Source organism: Diplotaxodon limnothrissa, linkage group LG3 (assembly GCF_057381915.1).
Source record: "Diplotaxodon limnothrissa isolate DT_005_m linkage group LG3, D_limnothrissa_male_GT1.1, whole genome shotgun sequence".
NCBI lineage: Eukaryota > Metazoa > Chordata > Actinopteri > Cichliformes > Cichlidae > Diplotaxodon > Diplotaxodon limnothrissa.
This window is the reverse complement of record NC_140598.1, coordinates 34,290,128-34,308,336: the sequence shown is the minus strand read 5'-3', so window position 1 is coordinate 34,308,336 and position 18,209 is coordinate 34,290,128. Positions and strand designations below refer to the sequence as shown.

General features: G+C 36.4%; 2 protein-coding genes across 2 annotated transcripts; both read left to right on the top strand.

Annotated features, from left to right (window-relative positions):
- The first annotated feature begins 325 nt into the window (after nt 1–325).
- Nucleotides 326–9,963, top strand: LOC146635502 (Fc receptor-like protein 5). Its single transcript, XM_085350151.1, has 9 exons — nt 326–353; nt 511–759; nt 858–1,103; nt 1,474–1,716; nt 4,754–5,029; nt 5,520–5,762; nt 8,679–8,939; nt 9,215–9,378; nt 9,904–9,963. The coding sequence occupies exons 1-9, from the start codon at nt 326–328 to the stop codon at nt 9,961–9,963; spliced, it is 1,770 nt and encodes a 589-aa protein (XP_085206277.1).
- A 2,798-nt stretch (nt 9,964–12,761) lies between these two features.
- Nucleotides 12,762–17,078, top strand: LOC146635501 (low affinity immunoglobulin gamma Fc region receptor III-B-like). Its single transcript, XM_085350575.1, has 7 exons — nt 12,762–12,783; nt 13,173–13,235; nt 13,922–14,176; nt 14,345–14,593; nt 15,693–15,869; nt 16,185–16,217; nt 17,005–17,078. Exons 1-7 carry the CDS (start codon nt 12,762–12,764, stop codon nt 17,076–17,078), a joined length of 873 nt encoding a protein of 290 aa, XP_085206701.1.
- Nucleotides 17,079–18,209: the final 1,131 nt, after the last annotated feature.

Sequence of the window (18,209 nt, the reverse complement as noted above, 5' to 3'; positions counted from 1 at the left end):
CAACACCCCTCTTGTTCATTTATAAGAGCAAGAACCGTGTTAGCCTGAGATTAGGATTGAATAAAAAGGGAGCTCCTTCCACACAGCACAATACTAATAAGAAAATTACAAAATTGTTTCAGAACTTGAAGTAAAAACATACTGAGTATAGCCAGACTATGACAGCATCACCAGGTAACCATGGTTTAATGTGCAGTGCATGTACAGTATATGTATGGTGCTCTGTCACTCTCCAAAGTAGATTATAAAAATTAGTGTATATTTATATATATCGTTATACAATCAACATTATACAAAACTGTCCTGGCTGTTTTTTTAAGGGTCGATGCTGCTGGTTGCATATGTTGTATCTGGTAAGTAGTAGTCAACTTAACGTTAATCTTAACAAAAAAAATCACGCACACACATTTCTTTCACACTCTTTTGATGGGCTTTGCTTAACCTTGTTCTTTTTTCCCCTAATTTCTGCATTAAACTGAATTTTACATTTATGACATGCTTTCTTCTCAGATTCAGCATTTCAAATCCTTCCATCGAGGCTGCAGCTCTTTGAATATGAGTCAGTCTATTTCACTTGTAATGGGTTTAATATTTCAGCGGAATGGAAAGTAAGGAACATTGAGCAAATCGTTTCGAAATGTTCCACTAACACTACGATGAAGACCTGCACGATCGACTATGCTTTTGTATCAGACAGTGGAGAATACTGGTGTGAGAGTGGAGCGGAGCGAAGTAACACCATCAATATCACTGTGTCAAGTATGTTTTCTCAAAGTTAAAATCTGAAATGTGAAAATTATACAATCCAGCTTTTATAAAGTCAGAAGAAGAAAAAAAACGTTCTACACATTTTTCAGCTGGTTCTGTCATACTGGAGAGTCCCGTCCATCCTGTGATGGAGGGAGAAGTTGTGAATCTGTACTGTAGAAACAAGACGACTTCCTCCAATTTTACGGCTTATTTTTACAAAGACAACTTACTCATTGGCACCAGCTTTGAAGGAGAGGTGACAGTCCAAAATGTTTCCAAGTCTCACAAAGGATTTTACAAATGCAAAATACATGGAGTTGGAGAATCACCAGAGAGCTGGCTAGCTATCAAAAGTAAGCACAGCACAAAGGATATGTCATCATTTTGTTTTATTGTATATTTTGTTTATGGTGTATGCATACCATTCGTAATGTAACACTGCTGGAAATATTCTTGGTTCCAAATTGGATACCAACCTATGCGCATCAGGATTTGTGTGCTTATCAGGATGCATGATACATTTTTGATGTACTGTAGGGGTAAAAAAAAATATACGAATTATTGTCTTATATGTCAAAATATACAGTTAGGTTGATACATTTGACAAAGCTTCTGTAATCTTTCATCTGTTAAATGAAACCATCAAGATGTGATTGTCATGCAGATTTTCAGTGGGGCAGAAGGTATTTTTGATAATATGTGGATGTCAATGATCTATTTCAGCTGTTCCTGTTATGCTAGAGAGTCCTACACATCCTGTGATGGAGGGAGAGACCGTAACTTTGTGCTGCAGAAAAAGAATGTCCGCCAGTCTCCCAGCTGTCTTCTATAAAGATGGCATCTTCATTGGGACCAGTTCTACAGGGTACATGACCATCAACAGAGTTTACAAGTCTCACGAAGGGCTCTACAAGTGCAGGATATTTGGAGTTGGAGAATCCCCTGAAAACTGGCTGTCAGTCAGAGGTGAGACATAAACATATTTCAAAATAAAAGCCTCAAGTTTGTTACATATAAAAGTGTATAAGAATAGATTAATTAGTTGTTCTAGGATTTAAAACGTATCTTAATAAATATGTGTCAAATTTTAGCAAGATCAAACAAGAAATTTGCAGCACTTATACAGCAGTTTAAAAAAATGTTCAATGTTGTTTATTTTTATGTCACTTTAACAAAAGTAATCAAAATTTAGGATGGATGCAAGGATGAAATTTAGGGTATTTTTGACTCTATCAAGGAGAATTTAAGGATTAAGGGGCACATTTTGGCAACCAGGAATGTTTCCAGTAACTATGTTGCCTCAGCTTTGAGGAGCTAACACAGGTTTACACTGTTTGATTTATTTACCGTATTTTCCGCACTCTAAGGTGCATTTAAAATCCTTAAATCTTTACAAAAATCGCCAATAATCCAGTGTGCCTTATGTATGAATTCTGGTTGTGCTCACTGACCTCGAACGGATTTTGTGTGGTACACGGCACTCAAAAATCTCTCAAAAAATAGATTGTCGTAGCATTACGGCTACCATAGTCAGGACCCTTGCAGAGTAATCTGGGTGCAATACTCCGTCTCATTCAGGTCCCAAAGTCAAACAAACACTGTCGCAATGCTGAAAGTTAAAGACGGTCTAAATTCTTTCATCCTTAATAAAATGATCAGAGTTGCTGCTTTACTTGGTGTAATAATTAAGTTTAACATCCAGGCATCCATGAAAACAGAATGTATTAAATTTAACAGAGTTAGAAGTTAGCTCGCTAGTTTCCACCCAAACATGATATAACATGTTCTGACTGAGAGATTTTTGAAAAAATTAAAACGTACAGCTCTGCTATCACTTCCAACATAAATGAAGACAGAAAACTAAACAGCAGTGATGTTTGTAGGGTTACTGAAGTTGGGCTAGCTGGTATTTAATAATGTGCTACGCAGTGTTTGGAAGGTTACTTATAAAATGTATTCCACTACAGATTACAGAACACATGCCCCAAAATCCATTTTGTAACGTTTTCCGTTACATTACTCAAATAGAGTAACTTAACGGAATACTTTGGATTACTTAATATATTATCATGCTTTTTACAACTACATGAATGTACTATTGCTGTGTGATTTATTACTATTACTGAAGGCTATTCGCCATACCGATACCAACTAGAATTTTAAATCTTAATATAAAATGAGTAACAGTAGGTTGGACCTAACGCTGCAATTTTTGCAGCGGTCTCGTATAGAAAACTATTCCGCGCGTATATGAAACAGGTCCGCGGCTCTGAACCGTAGTAAAAGGACCTCTGGCTAATGCGTTGGGTTCCGTGTTGGGTTCGTAACCAAAAACTAGCTTTACTTTGTTGTCTGGGTCAACTTTGCTGCTCCAACGGAACTTATTGTTTTGGAGGAAAACACGAACACAGTATACAGTCGAGTCTTAATAGCTTACTTACAACTGGGCTACACTCCCCATGAGACTATATTCTTTAGGGCTATGCCTGTAAAACTCTGTCTATTGCCTTCATATTAAATAATTTTTTGAACAATAATAAATATTTCGTCACATCATTATGCAGGCCACAAGGAGAGATTGAGACACGGGCATTACAGCCGTGTAATCCCTTTATTTCAACAAAGTAACTGTATTCTGAATACCACCTTTTTAAACGGTAACTGTAACGGAATACAGTTACTCATATTTTGTATTTTAAATACATGACGCCGGTACATGTATTCCGTTACTCCCCAACACTGGTGCTACGTGATCGCTAGAGGCACATCGAGTGGTTATGGTCAAACGCAATCGCATGGCAGGATGCTGTAAATAGATCAAACTTCAGACAGGAGAGCAACTGAGATAATCCATCCACAATACGAGGTTAGTCATTAATATACTGCAACAACATCGGAATAGGGCAGCTGCGAGAGAATTCATGAATCAATTGTATGGAAGTGGAGGAAGCAAGAAGAATGAGTTGAATAAAGTTTGACTTATTAGACTGTTTTGTTTCGCGTAATGCGCTTTACAATCTGGTGTGCCTTATGTATGAACACAGACAGTGCACCTTATAATTCAGTGCGCCTTATGGTCCGAAAAATACGGTACTAAATTATATGGTTACAGAATATTTTCTGTTATGTACAGGTGAAGCTGTGTCACAGGAGCATCTTTCTCATCCTATGACTGAAGGTGAGAATTTAAGTCTGGTTGACCTTATAGCTTACTTACATGAAGATGATCACATAATACATATGCCATTATATCTAAAATATTCTCTTTTGGGAAGTCTGTCATTCAATATCTCTGATACAGTTAAATGTCTTATAAGTGCTTAAATACATTCATTATCCAAGAAATTCGAGTTAAGTATGACTCAGGTTCTGATACAAGTAATTTAAAACAATTACAGTAACAACTCTATCGTGGCCACAAAAACTAATTCTAACATCAAGGGTAATGCAGTTTTTCCTAACTAAACAGTTACAGATATAACTTTGTTTATTACACTATGTGGAGCTATAGTAGCTGTTAAATTTGCAAGTTTGTGTAGTTTTCATGTAGTATTGTGGCAAGAGCCTTGGAATGTATCTTTTGATTACAGTAGTATTATTAATATTTTTAGACCATTTGGAAGCCAACCCAGCATATTGTTGGATTGTACAGTTACAAAACTGTATAACCTGCACTGCAGGTATAATAACTGAACAAGTAGCCCTAGTATTAGATATTTGTGATGATGAATTATCTTTTGCCACTTTCTTGTCTAATACATGTTAGGTTAATATGGCCACAGTGATGTCTGGGAATGTTTTTCCTGTGCGTGTGTTTTTTTAAGTAGTTTGTCACATGCTTTTTGAATCTCCCCCTTGTTTCTTACCATATGTATGAAATATTTTTAACCCCCCACATGGCATATCATTATCTAATATTTTATGTATAATTCACATTAAATGCAATTTTGTATAATCTGAATTCAGGACTGAACTTTTATTGTACATTTATTAAATGTTTCAGTTGGTTCTGTGATCCTGGAGAGTCCACCTTTCCCTGTCATGGAGGGCGAAACTATCAGCCTGCGTTGTAAAAAGAAAGGAGCTCTTCTAAACCACATAGCTGATTTCTATAAAGATGACCTGAAAATTGGAACTGGCTATTCTGGGAAGATGGTCCTTCACAATGTTTCCAAGTCTGATGAAGGACTCTACAAGTGTATAATCTCTGGAGCTGGAGAATCACCAGAGACCTCCCTGGTGGTGATAAACAGCAGTTTGGAAAATCAAAATGGAGAAGGTATTTGCTTTCAAGTTCATGTATTCTTTAAATTATACACGAAACTCTGTTAGATCAAACCATTTAGCAGTGGAACATTGTGGGGTTTTTTTTTTAGGTTATTTAATTAGTTTGTGGCATAGCTACAACACAAATAGAAATACCCTAAAGTTAAATACAAAAAAATAAATAAAACATGCAACTCTGCCCATGTATTTTTGACCACTCATAAGGGTATTGAGGCCTGCAGTATGAGCAGATATGCCCAGACTTCCCTCTCTCCCTACCTCCCAAGGCAGCCGAGATGTATAATCTCTTTAATGTGTCCTGGGTCCAGCCCAAGGCTTCCTTCCACTTGGACATAAAAGAAACTGTTGAGTATAAATGGCATTGCAAAATCATTTTTTCAGTGTTTATAATAATTACCCTCAAGTTTGATGGATCACCAACAAATTGATAAAGAGATTAAGTAAACATTTACACTTTAAAAATGTGGTAAAATGTTTTCTAGTTGTTTCAGTAATCCTGGAGGGCCCTGCTCATGTGCTGGAGGGTGAAGCTGTAACTCTGCATTGTAGAAACAAGACACTGTCTGCCAGCCTTCCAGCTCTCTTCTATAAGGATGGCATTTTCATTGGGACAAGCTCAACAGGAAACATGACCATCCACCAAGTCTACAAGTCCCATGAGGGACTTTACAAGTGCAGAATATCTGGAGGTGGAGAATCACCAGGAAGCTGGCTGGCTGTCAGAGGTGAGAAATAAACATGGAGTCGAAATAAAAGCTTGTTAACTGAAAAGCGTCACTTTAAAATTTAAAATGTCAAAATGTACAATGTTTTTGAAAAGCATTTTACTGATTTGAGTATAAATTTAAAATTAAAGCTTAAAAAGAGGGATGGGCAATACATTTTCTGAAGGACTGCAAAACAAACTGGTAATATTGCCGAGGGCGACGCCAATAAGCTGAATTCAGTTGTGCTCGATATTAATTTTATGTCTTTATATGCTTATTGGTACAGTCCTCCACAGCATTACCAGGTGCTCATGTGGTCCCTTAAGAAAAGTAATTTACCCACCATTCCTTTGAAACTCTGCAACACCATAGAGTAATTCTTTTTCAAATCAAACCTTCTGCTTTGACGCCTCCAATTTACATTATAGTATTTTATGGTAGAAAATCTGAACATTTATAATTATTGCTGTGAAATTTTAACTTCATATAAATATATATTTTAATGGTTCAACTACCCACTTTCAGGCCCTTTTTTTGACATTGAATTCTACAACAATGTTTGCACATGAGTATCTTCAAGAAAAACCTGACTTTTTTTAGCATAAAAAAAAAATATTAGAATTTGTAATTTGGGACAAATATTTTTAAAAATGTGTACTAATGGGCAAATTAAAATGTAAAAAAAATAAAAAATTTCCAAACAGTCCTGTCAAGTCCCATATTTGAGCACAGACTAATTGCAAATGATGATTTGTATAAAGATGAATTACACAACACTGTAAAAATACTTTTTAACATGAAATTCTTAGTCACAAAAATTAAGAAAATGCCATTTTCATTCAACTTCAATGCTGGGATGAGCAAATATTACAAGCTGTACCAAGAAAAACATATATTAAGCACAATATAAGATCTACAGTGGCTTGCAAAAGTAGTCGGCCATCTTGAACTTTCCACATTTTGTCACATCACAGCCACAAATATGAATAAATTTTATTGGAATTCCACATGAAAGACCAATACAAAAGTGGTGTACACGTGAGAAGTGGAACGAAAATCATACATGATTCCAAACATTTTTTTACAAATAAATAACTGCAAAGTGGGGTGTGTGTAATTATTCATCCCCCTAAGTCAATATTTTGTAGAACCACCTTTTGCTGCAATTGCAGCTGACAGTCTTTTAGGGTATGTCTCTACCAGCTTTGCACACCTAGAGACTGAAATCCTTGCCCATTCTTCTCTGCAAAACAGCTCCATCTCAGTCAGATTCGATGGACAGCGTTTGTGAACAGTAGTGTTTGCATGTTTGCTGTGTCCCCCACATGGCCTGCGGCAAACTGCAAACGGGACTTCTTATGGTTTTCTTTTACTATGGCTTTCTTCTTGCCACTCTTCCATAAAGGCCAACTTTGTGCAGTGCACGACTAATAGTTGTCCTATGGACAGATTCCCCACCTGAGCTGTAGATCTCTGCAGCTCGTCCAGAGTCACCATGGGCCTCTTGGCTGCATTTCTGATCAGCGCGCTCCTTGTTCAGAATCAGAATCAGAATACTTTATTGATCCCTGGGGGAAATTATTTTTTGTTACAGTGCTCCATTTTAAACCAACATTAAGACAAGACAGACAATACGCTAACTAAGAATAGTACAATATATACATATATATACATACATACATACATAAGTCACTTATAAATAAATATTTGGAAAAGAAACATGTGTAGCTGTAGCAGCAAACAGTGTGTTAAGTGGATGCGTTGTACAGGGAGATGGCCACAGGCAGGAATGATTTCCTGTGTCGTTCAGTGGTGCTTTTCGGTAATCTCAGTCTCTCACTGAACGTGCTCCTGTGACTGACCAACATGTCATGGAGTGGGTGGGAGGTGTTCAGCCTGTGAGTTTAGGTGGACGGCCTTGTCTTGGTAGGTTTACAGTTGCGCCATACTCCTTCCATTTCTGAATGATCACTTGAACAGTGCTCCGTGGGATATTCAAGGCTTGGGAAATCTTTTTGTAGCCTAAGCCTGCTTTAAATTTCTCAATAACTTTATCCCTGACCTGTCTGGTGTGTTCTTTGGACTTCATGGTGTTGTTGCTCCCAATATTCTCTTAGACAACCTCTGAGGCTGTCACAGAGCAGCTGTATTTGTACTGACATTAGATTACACACAGGTGCACTCTATTTAGTCATTAGCACTCATCAGGCAATGTCTATGGGCAACTGACTGCACTCAGACCAAAGGGGGCTGAATAATTACGCACACCCCACTTTGCAGTTATTTATTTGTAAAAAATGTTTGGAAAAAAAAAATTATATTCTATTACAAGTATATTCTAAAAACTAAAGTATTTAAAAAAAACAAAACAAAAAACAAGCCACTGTAATATCATATATAGTTTTTAGAATATTTTCTGTATGGCCATCTCAAATTTCCATAAATATTGTGTCAATATGTGTCACAATATTTGTGTCAATATGCAATGTGAAGATATGCTCATTGCCTACTAGAATATTTACACGTTTACATTGCTGTGGCAGAATTTTGGCCCACTCAGACCTGAGCCAGTAAAATGTACTGTTGTGTACTTGAGAAACTTGAAATTCTAGAAAGGTTTGATCCAACCCATCCCAACTATCGTGCAAATGTGGGGGGTTTTTTTGCTTACAAGTGCACCTCTATATTTAAAACTAAGAAAAAACAAGATAATGACATGTATAGATTTGGCAGCACAAGGTTTTAGATTTTTTTTTTGTATCAATAGATATTATACTTTTCATGAATGTTTTGACAACCATAATTCTTTAGTTAAAACCAGGTGTCCTGAAAGCCTGAACACCCGATAGTTAAACAACAAAAATAATTTCTAATGAATGCATATTAGGCCTTAACATACTGTATAAATGTTTCAGTTAATTCTGTTAATTTCAGTTAATTCTGTGATACTGGAGAGTCCAACTTTCCCTGTCATGGAGGGTAAAACTGTCACCCTGTGCTGTAAAAAGAAAGGAGCTCTTCTAAACCACATAGCTGATTTCTATAAAGATGATCTGAAAATTGGAACTGGCTATTCTGGGAAGATGGTCCTTCACAATGTATCCAGGTCTGATGAAGGACTCTACAAGTGTATAATCTCTGGGGCTGGAGAATCACCAGAGAGTTTGTTGATTGTGAAAGAACAAAAAAGAGAGGGTAATAAGTCTTGAATTTAATATGTTCTGTATATTGTATTGTGAAGTGTAATTATAGGCTTCATCATTTAATAATTGAACAAAATTGTGTACTGTCATTTGTTTTTGGTTTATCTTTTGTCATTTTAATTATTTGATTCTGCCTGTAGTAAAAGATTAGCGCATCTTAAAACTGAATGAACTGAAAATTGCATTCAGTTTAGATGGGTTGCCAGTGACCTTATGAATGTTGGAAGGTTAAATTATATAAATATTGACAAGCCCTATCTTGTTTAGTTGTTGCTTTAATCCTGGAGACTCCTGCTCATCCTGTGATGGAGGGCGAATCTGTGACTCTGTTCTGCAAAACCAAAATGGCTTTTGCCAGCCTTGCTACTTCCTTCTATAAGGATGACATCTTCATTGGTACCAACTCTATGGGAAACATGACCATTAGCACAGTCTGTAAATGTTTCAAAATAAAACCCTTACATTTCATACTTATATCTGTTCACTTTGTAGTAAACTTATATAATAAACTTTATTGATCACATTTAAACTTGACAAACCTATATCATTTTAGTCATACTGGGAGCATTGTCAGTTTTGTCAACTGTGTCACTGTTCTGTCCAGCCATCCAAGCATTGCTCAAAATAACACGTAGGCTGGTTGTATTTTAAATTAAAGGATTAGCAAAACCTACATTCGGAGATAAATGCTCATGAATTCTGAAAAGCACGCTTTATCATTCAATATTATTATGTACCATTATTTAACCAACATAACTAGATTCTTTTAAAAAGTGCATTTTGCATGGCAAGGTTTTATTTATATATTTTTTAAGTAATCTTACAATGGGATAGAAATATTTTTTTAAATTTAGGGTATCATGATGTTAGAAGAGACACCATGGTGTGAAAGACGATGCAAAAAGAAAAATTGCAAATGTTTCTTCTTAATATGCAAATTTCTGGTCTCTTTGCAGGGCTTCACAGAGATACTAATCTCTTTTCTGACAACTTTCGTGATCTCCTCCTCCTCTTAAGGGTTGTTTTCACTATTGTGATGGTGGCTCTGCTGCTGCTTTTGGTGGGACTCCTTCACTGTGGGAAACTCAGCTCTAGACCAGAAATTACACTCATAGATAAAAAATCAGCCATATAAATGTTTTTAAAGCCCTTGCAGCCTTATGCTGTATACATCCTGAAAAAAGACCAGTTGTTATGATTAAAAGCCTTAAACCCACATTACCAATACATTCATGCCCATGATCATGTATATAAGCTTTTAACTGTAACTATATAGATAGATAGATAGATAGATAGATAGATAGTCAAACCCATACTTGAATCCTCAGCAAGTCATCTGTATCCAGTAGTGATGGTAAATTTGTTTTTTTTTACTGAATCAGGTTTTAATGAGTCACTCACCAAAGTGAATCGGACTTTTTGAGTCACTGAGTCAGTTGACCAGAGAATCCAAAAAATGTACATTTTCACTCAAACTTAATTTGTTTCTCTTTTCATGTATATCCTACTGCTAAGATGAGTGATTCTAAAAGAAAACAACTATTTTATAGAACAAAAAAGAGCAAAAAAAATTCTATAGGGAACATTTATTTTGTTTATTTTTATTTTATTAGTATTTTCCTTAAATGTGTCAAATATATATTTTCTCATCTAAATGTCCACTGAGCTGTGAGCCAGGGGGCAGTAATGCGCCTTAACATTGGTGCCAACCAAGAAGAAGAAGAAGCTGTGAGCCAGGAGGGAGGGGGTGAGTGAGTGAGTGATTCATTCGTGCAATGATTCAGCACAGGAGGGAGGGGGTGAGCGCGTCCTGAGTGATTCCTTCGCACTATGATTCAGCACGGGAAGGGAATGAGTTAGTGAGTCCTGAGTGATTCGCGTACCCTACAAATCAGCACAGGAAGGGAGGGGGTGAGTAGCTCAAATGTGTTGTTAGCATGTTAGCAGAGCGATGCTACTGTGAACCGAGGAGCTATTGTCTTGATGTGAGATTCTACTCAGGGTTTTTTCTTCCATTTCAGAGCAGAAATGTTTTTGTTAAGATACTGGATGTTGTGTTTTTCTCCACAATTTTAATTATAAGCTAGATATATTTCTAAGAATGAAACTAACAGCAAGAGGGATGAGTCAGTGAGTCAGTTGGAGTTGAGTTACTGACTCATGAATGATTCAAAAGTGATTCTCGAGTATTGAACCATTCGTTCATGATTCTTCGCATCATTACTTACTACATCATCACCACTAAGCGTCCCTAGGCTAGGCCACCATGCTAACCAACCCTACGTTATATATAAGTGAGTGTGGCTCCGGCAGATCCCAGGAACATCATCTATCTATCTATCTATCTATCTATAGATATATATATTAGGGGTGCAACAATACATGTATCGGTATTGAGCTGTTCAATACAGTGCTTTCGGTTCGGTACGCATATGTATCGAACAATACAAAATTTTTTAATTTATTTTATCAACTTTTATTCTGACGATGCTGTCTGTGTTGAGAGCTCAGTGGATCTGCGTTCGACTACTCCGCCTAGCCTGCACTGTCGAGCGCAGATCCACTGAGCGCAGCGCAAGCTAGCAAGACAGAAGTTAAGCTCGTTGCAACATGGCAACTGCCTCAACGCTACCCGAAATTGAACCTCCCCCACCCTCATTCAGATCTGGCGTTTGGAACTATTTTGGTTTTCATGTGACGTATGACCCTGAAGGTAAGCGCGTCATGGAAAAAAGTAAAACAGTATATCAGATGTGCCACGCGATGCTCAATTACATTGGTGGGAACTAGTGCGTTAGCACAGTTTGCTCGTTAACGTGTTGACGCTGTCCAGCCCCACGCACGGGGCGATCCGCGGTAGCTCGTTAACGGAGATTTGCCGCGTTATGGAGTGCATGCGCGAGGTCAAAGAATGGCTCCTAGCAAACTCTCTTATCCTAAATGATAAGAAAACTGAAATCGTGGTATTTGGCAGCAACATTCCTCGTGGCTAACTTCGTGATGCCTTTGGTTCCCTTACCAGCTCCCTTTCTGACACTGTTAGCAATCTGGGCGTGTTGCTTGACAGCTCGTTCAAACTCGATAAACAAGTGTCTGCTGTAGTTAGATCTAGTTTCTACCAACTCCGTCTCATCTCTAAGGCTAGGCAGTATGTTCTGCATAAGGACCTGGAAAAGCTCATCCACACCTTTGTGACCTCAAGGCTGGATTACTGCAACTCACTTTATTTTGGTCTTCATTCTGCCCTCCTTCATAGACTGCAGACAGTCCAAAATGCTGCAGCACGCATTCTGACCAGAACTGGGAAGTTTGCCTGTATCACTCCTGTTCTAGCTGACCTGCATTGGCTACCCATAAAATACCGCATCCAATTTAAAATACTGCTGCTTACGTTTAAAATTACCAACAACACAGCACCGAGCCACCTTAAGGAACTCCTTAAATCGTATGTTCCTGCCAGAGCATTAAGATCATCTACTCAGTTACTCTTGGTGCAGCTTAGATCTCAGCTGAAGTCTAGAGGTGACTTTGCTAAGGCCTTATAATACTCATGTTACTGCTCTGTCTCTTATGTTAAGCACTTTGGTATACCGCTGGTTTTTAAATGTGCTCTATAAATAAAGATTGTTGTTGTTGTATGTCTTGTGTGAAGTAACAGTGGCTCTTCCTTCTGACAGTTCAAGAGATAGGTTGACAAAAAACAAAATCCCCCACATGTAGCTGTGGCTTCTATGCTGCACAGAAAAAGGGAAGTACTACCCTGTCACGTTTTACTTGTATTCAGTTAAATAGTGAGGCCCATGTGAGGTACAATATGGAGCTCTGCATCAAACTGAGTGAGTACTGATCCTCATTTGCATCTGAATCAACATTCAAATAAAATCCATGGATGTGTGTGTCTATTAAGCGGTTTGTTAATGCTTTTTTCAGAAGTCACATTTATTTATAAAGCACAGTGCATGTGAATTTAAACTGAGTGATTAATACGATTTTTATATGATGCAAGTGTTAATTCTGTTGCCTTAAAGAAACCAGATCATTTGGTAACTTTAAATTGCTTCTGCTGATCGCTGTCAGCTGGACACTGAACTAAAAGTATATAAAAGCCAGACTAGTATTATTGCTATTATTATTAGCAGCAGTAGTATTAGTATTTTTTGCTGTTGAGATTCCATGTCTTACATATAAAGACATCTGTAATGTGTCATTTTTTTTGTCTCTACAGTGGTGAAAATGCTGTTGCTGCTTATAGCTCAAGACCATAAATATTGTATGTATGCTAAAGAATGTAAGACAAACTTTTGTTAACAGAGACAAATGTCTGTAAGAATACACTTACTGGTCACTTTATTAGGTACACTTTGCTTGTGCCTGGTTGAATGTAATGACAAACCTGTTGTTGAATCAGTGATGCCTCGGTGTGAGTGCCATCATGACACTGCACATTAAACCCGATTTTCATTCCAACCTTTACTCCCTTCAAGCTGGGAAAATGTAACGGTCAGAAAAACAATACCAACATAAATTGCTATTATACTATTTGTATTGTTACTTTAAGGGTGCTATCATGAAATCAAGGGGTGCTTGAAAAAAATGTCTATCTATGATAAATCTGTGACTCACAACAACCCATTTGGCACCATGCCACATTCAAAGTCTCTCAGATCATTTTGTTTTCTATTCTAATTGTTGATTTGACTGATTAGCCATTTTGTTAAAGAGCAGTTGAACATATGTCCCTAATAAAGTGACCGGTTAGTGTATATAACAATTACAAATACTAGACATGGCTTATCTTTCTATTTTCTAAGAAAATGATTTGGAAAAAAAAGTATATTGCACTTTTATTGTACTGTACTTGCAAGTGGGTGGTCCCTATTAAATTCACTTTTTTTGAAGAGTAGATATCAATCTCTTCATCTAGTCATTTTTTTATTTAATTTTATCCATTTACTTATTTTTGTGTGTGTGCAGCAGAAGGAGCTTATCTTCATGTTCATCCAAATAGACTGCAGTTCTTTGAATATGACTCCATCTCATTAAACTGCTCAGGGTTTCATGGCCCAGCAGAATGGAGAGTGATCAAAAAGCTTGGCTTAAATTCTACTCAGTGGGAAACATCAAAAAAATTCTTGTACATTAAACCTGCCTTTAAGTCACACGGTGGAGAATACTGGTGTGAAAATGAAGATGGAGAGAAAAGCATGACTGTCAGCATCACCATCACTGGTATGTTTACTAACCACTAACTTCACATTTTTCCAAAATTTCAACATGCTACTAAGACTCAAAAATCAAGATGGACTTGAGTTAAATGTGTTTTTACAGCCATCTTAACTTTAGTCAGGGGGGATGTCAATGTATTCATTTTTATTATAAATCTTCTTGTTTTTTGAGGAGGAGATGTGATCCTGGAGATTCCCGCTTTTCCTTTTATGGAGGGAGATTTTGTCACTTTGGGCTGTAGAAAAAAAGGAATGCCTTCCAGTCTTCCACCTGATTTTTACAAGGACGGTCACTACTTGGAAACTGGATATGCAGGAAAGATAACCATTCCCCATGTTTCCAAGTCTAATGAAGGACTGTACAAGTGCAGCTTTTCTGAATCTCAAGGGAAATCACCAGAGAGTTGGATGGCTGTGACAGGTGAGCTATGACATTTTTTTAGCACAATGGATGCATAATATTTTCAAATAAACTATACAGTTCTGCATTTGAGCAAATGCAATGCACAAATATACACGCAATAGTCTCTTTGCTATATTCTAAACTTTGTGTAGTGGTGCTAGAAGAAAATTAAAGTTTTAAAACAGGTCTCTGCAGTCTCTGCTTGCATGTAAGAATATAAAATATCAGGCATACTAAGGAAATGCTTGAACTGAATTTTATTCAAGAATAAAGCCACACTTTGGGGTTTGTAAAGCTCTAGTTTTGTAAGGCACAGTGTTGCTTTGTGCAACATCAACATCAGCCTTCAACCATAATTATAATTTTCACTCTTTCATGTCCTACTATATAATGTTCAGATTTAGCATAGATTATGATTGAGTAAGTGGAGATAATATTTCATCATTATTATTATTTTTTTAACATAAGTTAGATAACTAATGTAACCAGGACAATGTTAACTCGAAGAAAGGTGTATTTAGCACATAGAGGGTGGAAAAGGTGAGTAAAGAAGAAATACTCAATGCATCATGGGAATCCCCCAGTAGTGTAGACCTATTGTAGTGTAAATAAAGGTGGATTCAGGAGCAACTGATCCAGCCCAAATCTTAAGTCTAATCTTAAAAGTAGAGAGGCTGTCTCCCCAACCTAAACTGGAAGTTGGTTCCACAAAATAGGGGACTGAAAACTGAAGGCTCTCCCTCCTGTTCTACTTTTAAATACTCTAGGAACAACAAGTAAGCCTTTAGTCCGAGAGGGAAACGCTCTAATGAGGATTTTTTTAAGGACATCTTGATAATAATGAATTACTCCAGCATAGAAGTAATAAATGCATGAACAAGTTTTTCAGCGTCACAATCCTATCTCCAGAATTATTAGAATGAATCGTCTGCTGACCATGACTGTGCAAAAGGTCATTGCAGTTTCTTTTGAGTTATTGATTTAGTTGATCTAGTGAGAAACTAACACTGTCTTCACTCACGTCAAGGGAATATAGATTCGATTGTTATCCATTTCATCATCTTGAAATACTTAACAAAAATTAACAAAATACAATATTGTATATTTATTGTGTTAGCAGCACATGTTGCTCCCACACCTCAGGAGACAATACCTCAAGATGATCAAGAGACTGAACAGAAGAGCTCTCCATCCAGGTCCACTGGACTCTCCATCATATTGCCTGCTATGTTGATCATTTTGGCTGTGGATGTGATAATAGTGGCTGGACTACATTACTGCCAGAAACACACAGGTTTCTTTCTTTCTATATTTGTGCATTTACTTATTTATTGTGCCAATAATTTAAGGTGAACAGAAAATTAAATAATACAATTTAATTCATATGATGTTCATCGAGGTAGATATCAGAAGAAGTCTTTTGCTCAGTTTGGATGTGCAGTAAAGCACTTATAATAACAATAGATTAATATGTTCAGTAGCAAAACAAGGCAGAAAGAGAAATAATTTTTGGAATTATTAAATGGATGTTTATTAATGTAAGATTACCTGTTTGTTCTTTAACTTTTTATTTATTGTTCTTCTTTTTATTTTATTTTGTTCCACCTAGTAGCAAGCTCTTACGCTGTCATGTCAGTAACAGGTGAGTAGTTTATAAATTCAAGATTCAAGGTCTTTATTGTATACAACAACATACACAGTATACAGCGTACCAAAATGCCGTTTCACCACAAACCCCCCATTTTGCATTTATGAGAATATAAAAAATAGACAGTGTTGGGGAATACATTACGTCACGTATTTAAAATACAAAATATGAGTAAATCTATTCAGTTTAAAAAGGTGGTATTCAGAATACAGTTACTTTGTTGAAATAAAGGGATTACATGGCGGTATTTTCTTGTTTCATATATTAGGCTATGCCCTCTCTATTTTTGGTAATTCCACGCCAGTGGAAACCCAAACAAAACAACGTGGTCATGTGCAATTGCAGTAAAGTGAGATGATTGTGCAGTAGGTATTGAATACCAGGTTCAGGTTATGGTCAGGTTTTAGTAGAGAAGACAAGCCAAAGACATGTGCAAGGTGTAAAATTTGCAAATATAGCATAATGTAGATGTGTTCAGTGACCATGTGACTGAGGTGTGCGAATAAGCATATTGTTCCAAGGTCCAGTTTGTAGTAGATTTGTGGAAGTTTGTGTTGTTTTTGAGTCTTTTTGGTGAGTATTGTAAAAGTGTTTGTAAGAGTGTTTATGTTTATTTTATTAATCTTACACTCATCTCTCCTGCGAAGTTTTGAGTCTCAGTGAACTAATTGTAAAATTAGGAAGCTGTAACACAGTATCACCAAGAGTGAGTGTTTTTATGTGAGAATGTCTTTCTGTCACCACATACTACTTATTTCAAAACTTTTTTTATCTGTTTCAGTGTATGAAAATGTTCAGGTAACTCATCTACAAATGGATACCTACAACAATGAGACAAAACAGAAAAAGAAATGAGGTACTCATTTTACATTTTATTATTATTATTATTATTATTATTATTGTTACTTTATTTAGGAAAACCATATAGGAAAACTATATATTTTTCTATAACTTATAGAAAATATATATCTTAAAATATGATGATAATCATGATATCATAATTTATAGTGTTCTGTATTTGACATATATTTATATTTTTGATTTGCTTGATTGTTGACTGACAATGGGACACAAAGAGCATTATATTAGTGTTGAAATAGACACGAACCTATTCAGGGTGTGCCCCACTTGCTGGGGAAGTGGAATTAGTAAGAAAGCTCCTCCAGATGATGATTGTTATGAATTGACAATGAATAAAACAAATTACATTAAATTAAAATATCCAGTGCCAAGTCAAGTCAGTTCATTTATAAGCACAAAAAAACAATACTGACCAAAATACTGTTCAACTATATCATGAAAGCAATAATAACAACACAATACACATAACCACAAGAAAAAACTAAAAAGAAATGTGAAGGCTCAGTCTAGATTGAATGCCAAGGCATGAAAATTAGTGTTGAAACAGGTTTTGAAAAGTGTTACTGAGTGTTGGTGAGGTCCTAATAGGAGGCCAGGCTGTTCCAAAGTTTACGGGAAGCTAGAACAAAGATACAAATTCCTCTCTTCTTTAACTTCTTGGTACAACCAGAAGCAATTTAATGACTGAAACAAATAAAATATTACAATCAAATCCAAATGCACAGGCATTTGGATTTGGATTTTATGTTTTATCCTAAGAGCCTCAGTGGGTAAAAACTAGCTCTGACATCAGCATTTTCTTTCTTAAATGTAAAGATATTGTCAAAAACCACGCTTAATACCAAATGTGTTTTTCAGAGGGTCAAGATCACCTTTGAAGTAGGAATCTACAATTAATAAAAGATCACTGAACATGATTAAAAGTGCTGATTCTGCACTATGATGCGCTTCTAAACCACTCTGAAATGATCCATCCAAGTGATGGTTGAATAGATTTCTGATTTTCATGCTTTTCATGTTGCTTTAGCATTTACTTTCATCTATTCAAGATTGGTTGCTCTTAAGCCACCAGCTTAGAAGTAAGAGCTACGTGTATCTTACAACACTTACAACTCAGCTCTCAAT

Coding starts and splice junctions, on each gene's coding strand:
- LOC146635501 (XM_085350575.1), top strand. CDS start 12,762: ATGGAGCTCTGCATCAAACTGA. Junction 14,177..14,344: donor TGTCAGCATCACCATCACTG/GTATGTTTACTA, acceptor TTGTTTTTTGAG/GAGGAGATGTGATCCTGGAG. Junction 14,594..15,692: donor GAGTTGGATGGCTGTGACAG/GTGAGCTATGAC, acceptor TTATTGTGTTAG/CAGCACATGTTGCTCCCACA.
- LOC146635502 (XM_085350151.1), top strand. CDS start 326: ATGCTGCTGGTTGCATATGTTGTATCTG. Junction 760..857: donor CATCAATATCACTGTGTCAA/GTATGTTTTCTC, acceptor CACATTTTTCAG/CTGGTTCTGTCATACTGGAG. Junction 8,940..9,214: donor GAAAGAACAAAAAAGAGAGG/GTAATAAGTCTT, acceptor TATCTTGTTTAG/TTGTTGCTTTAATCCTGGAG.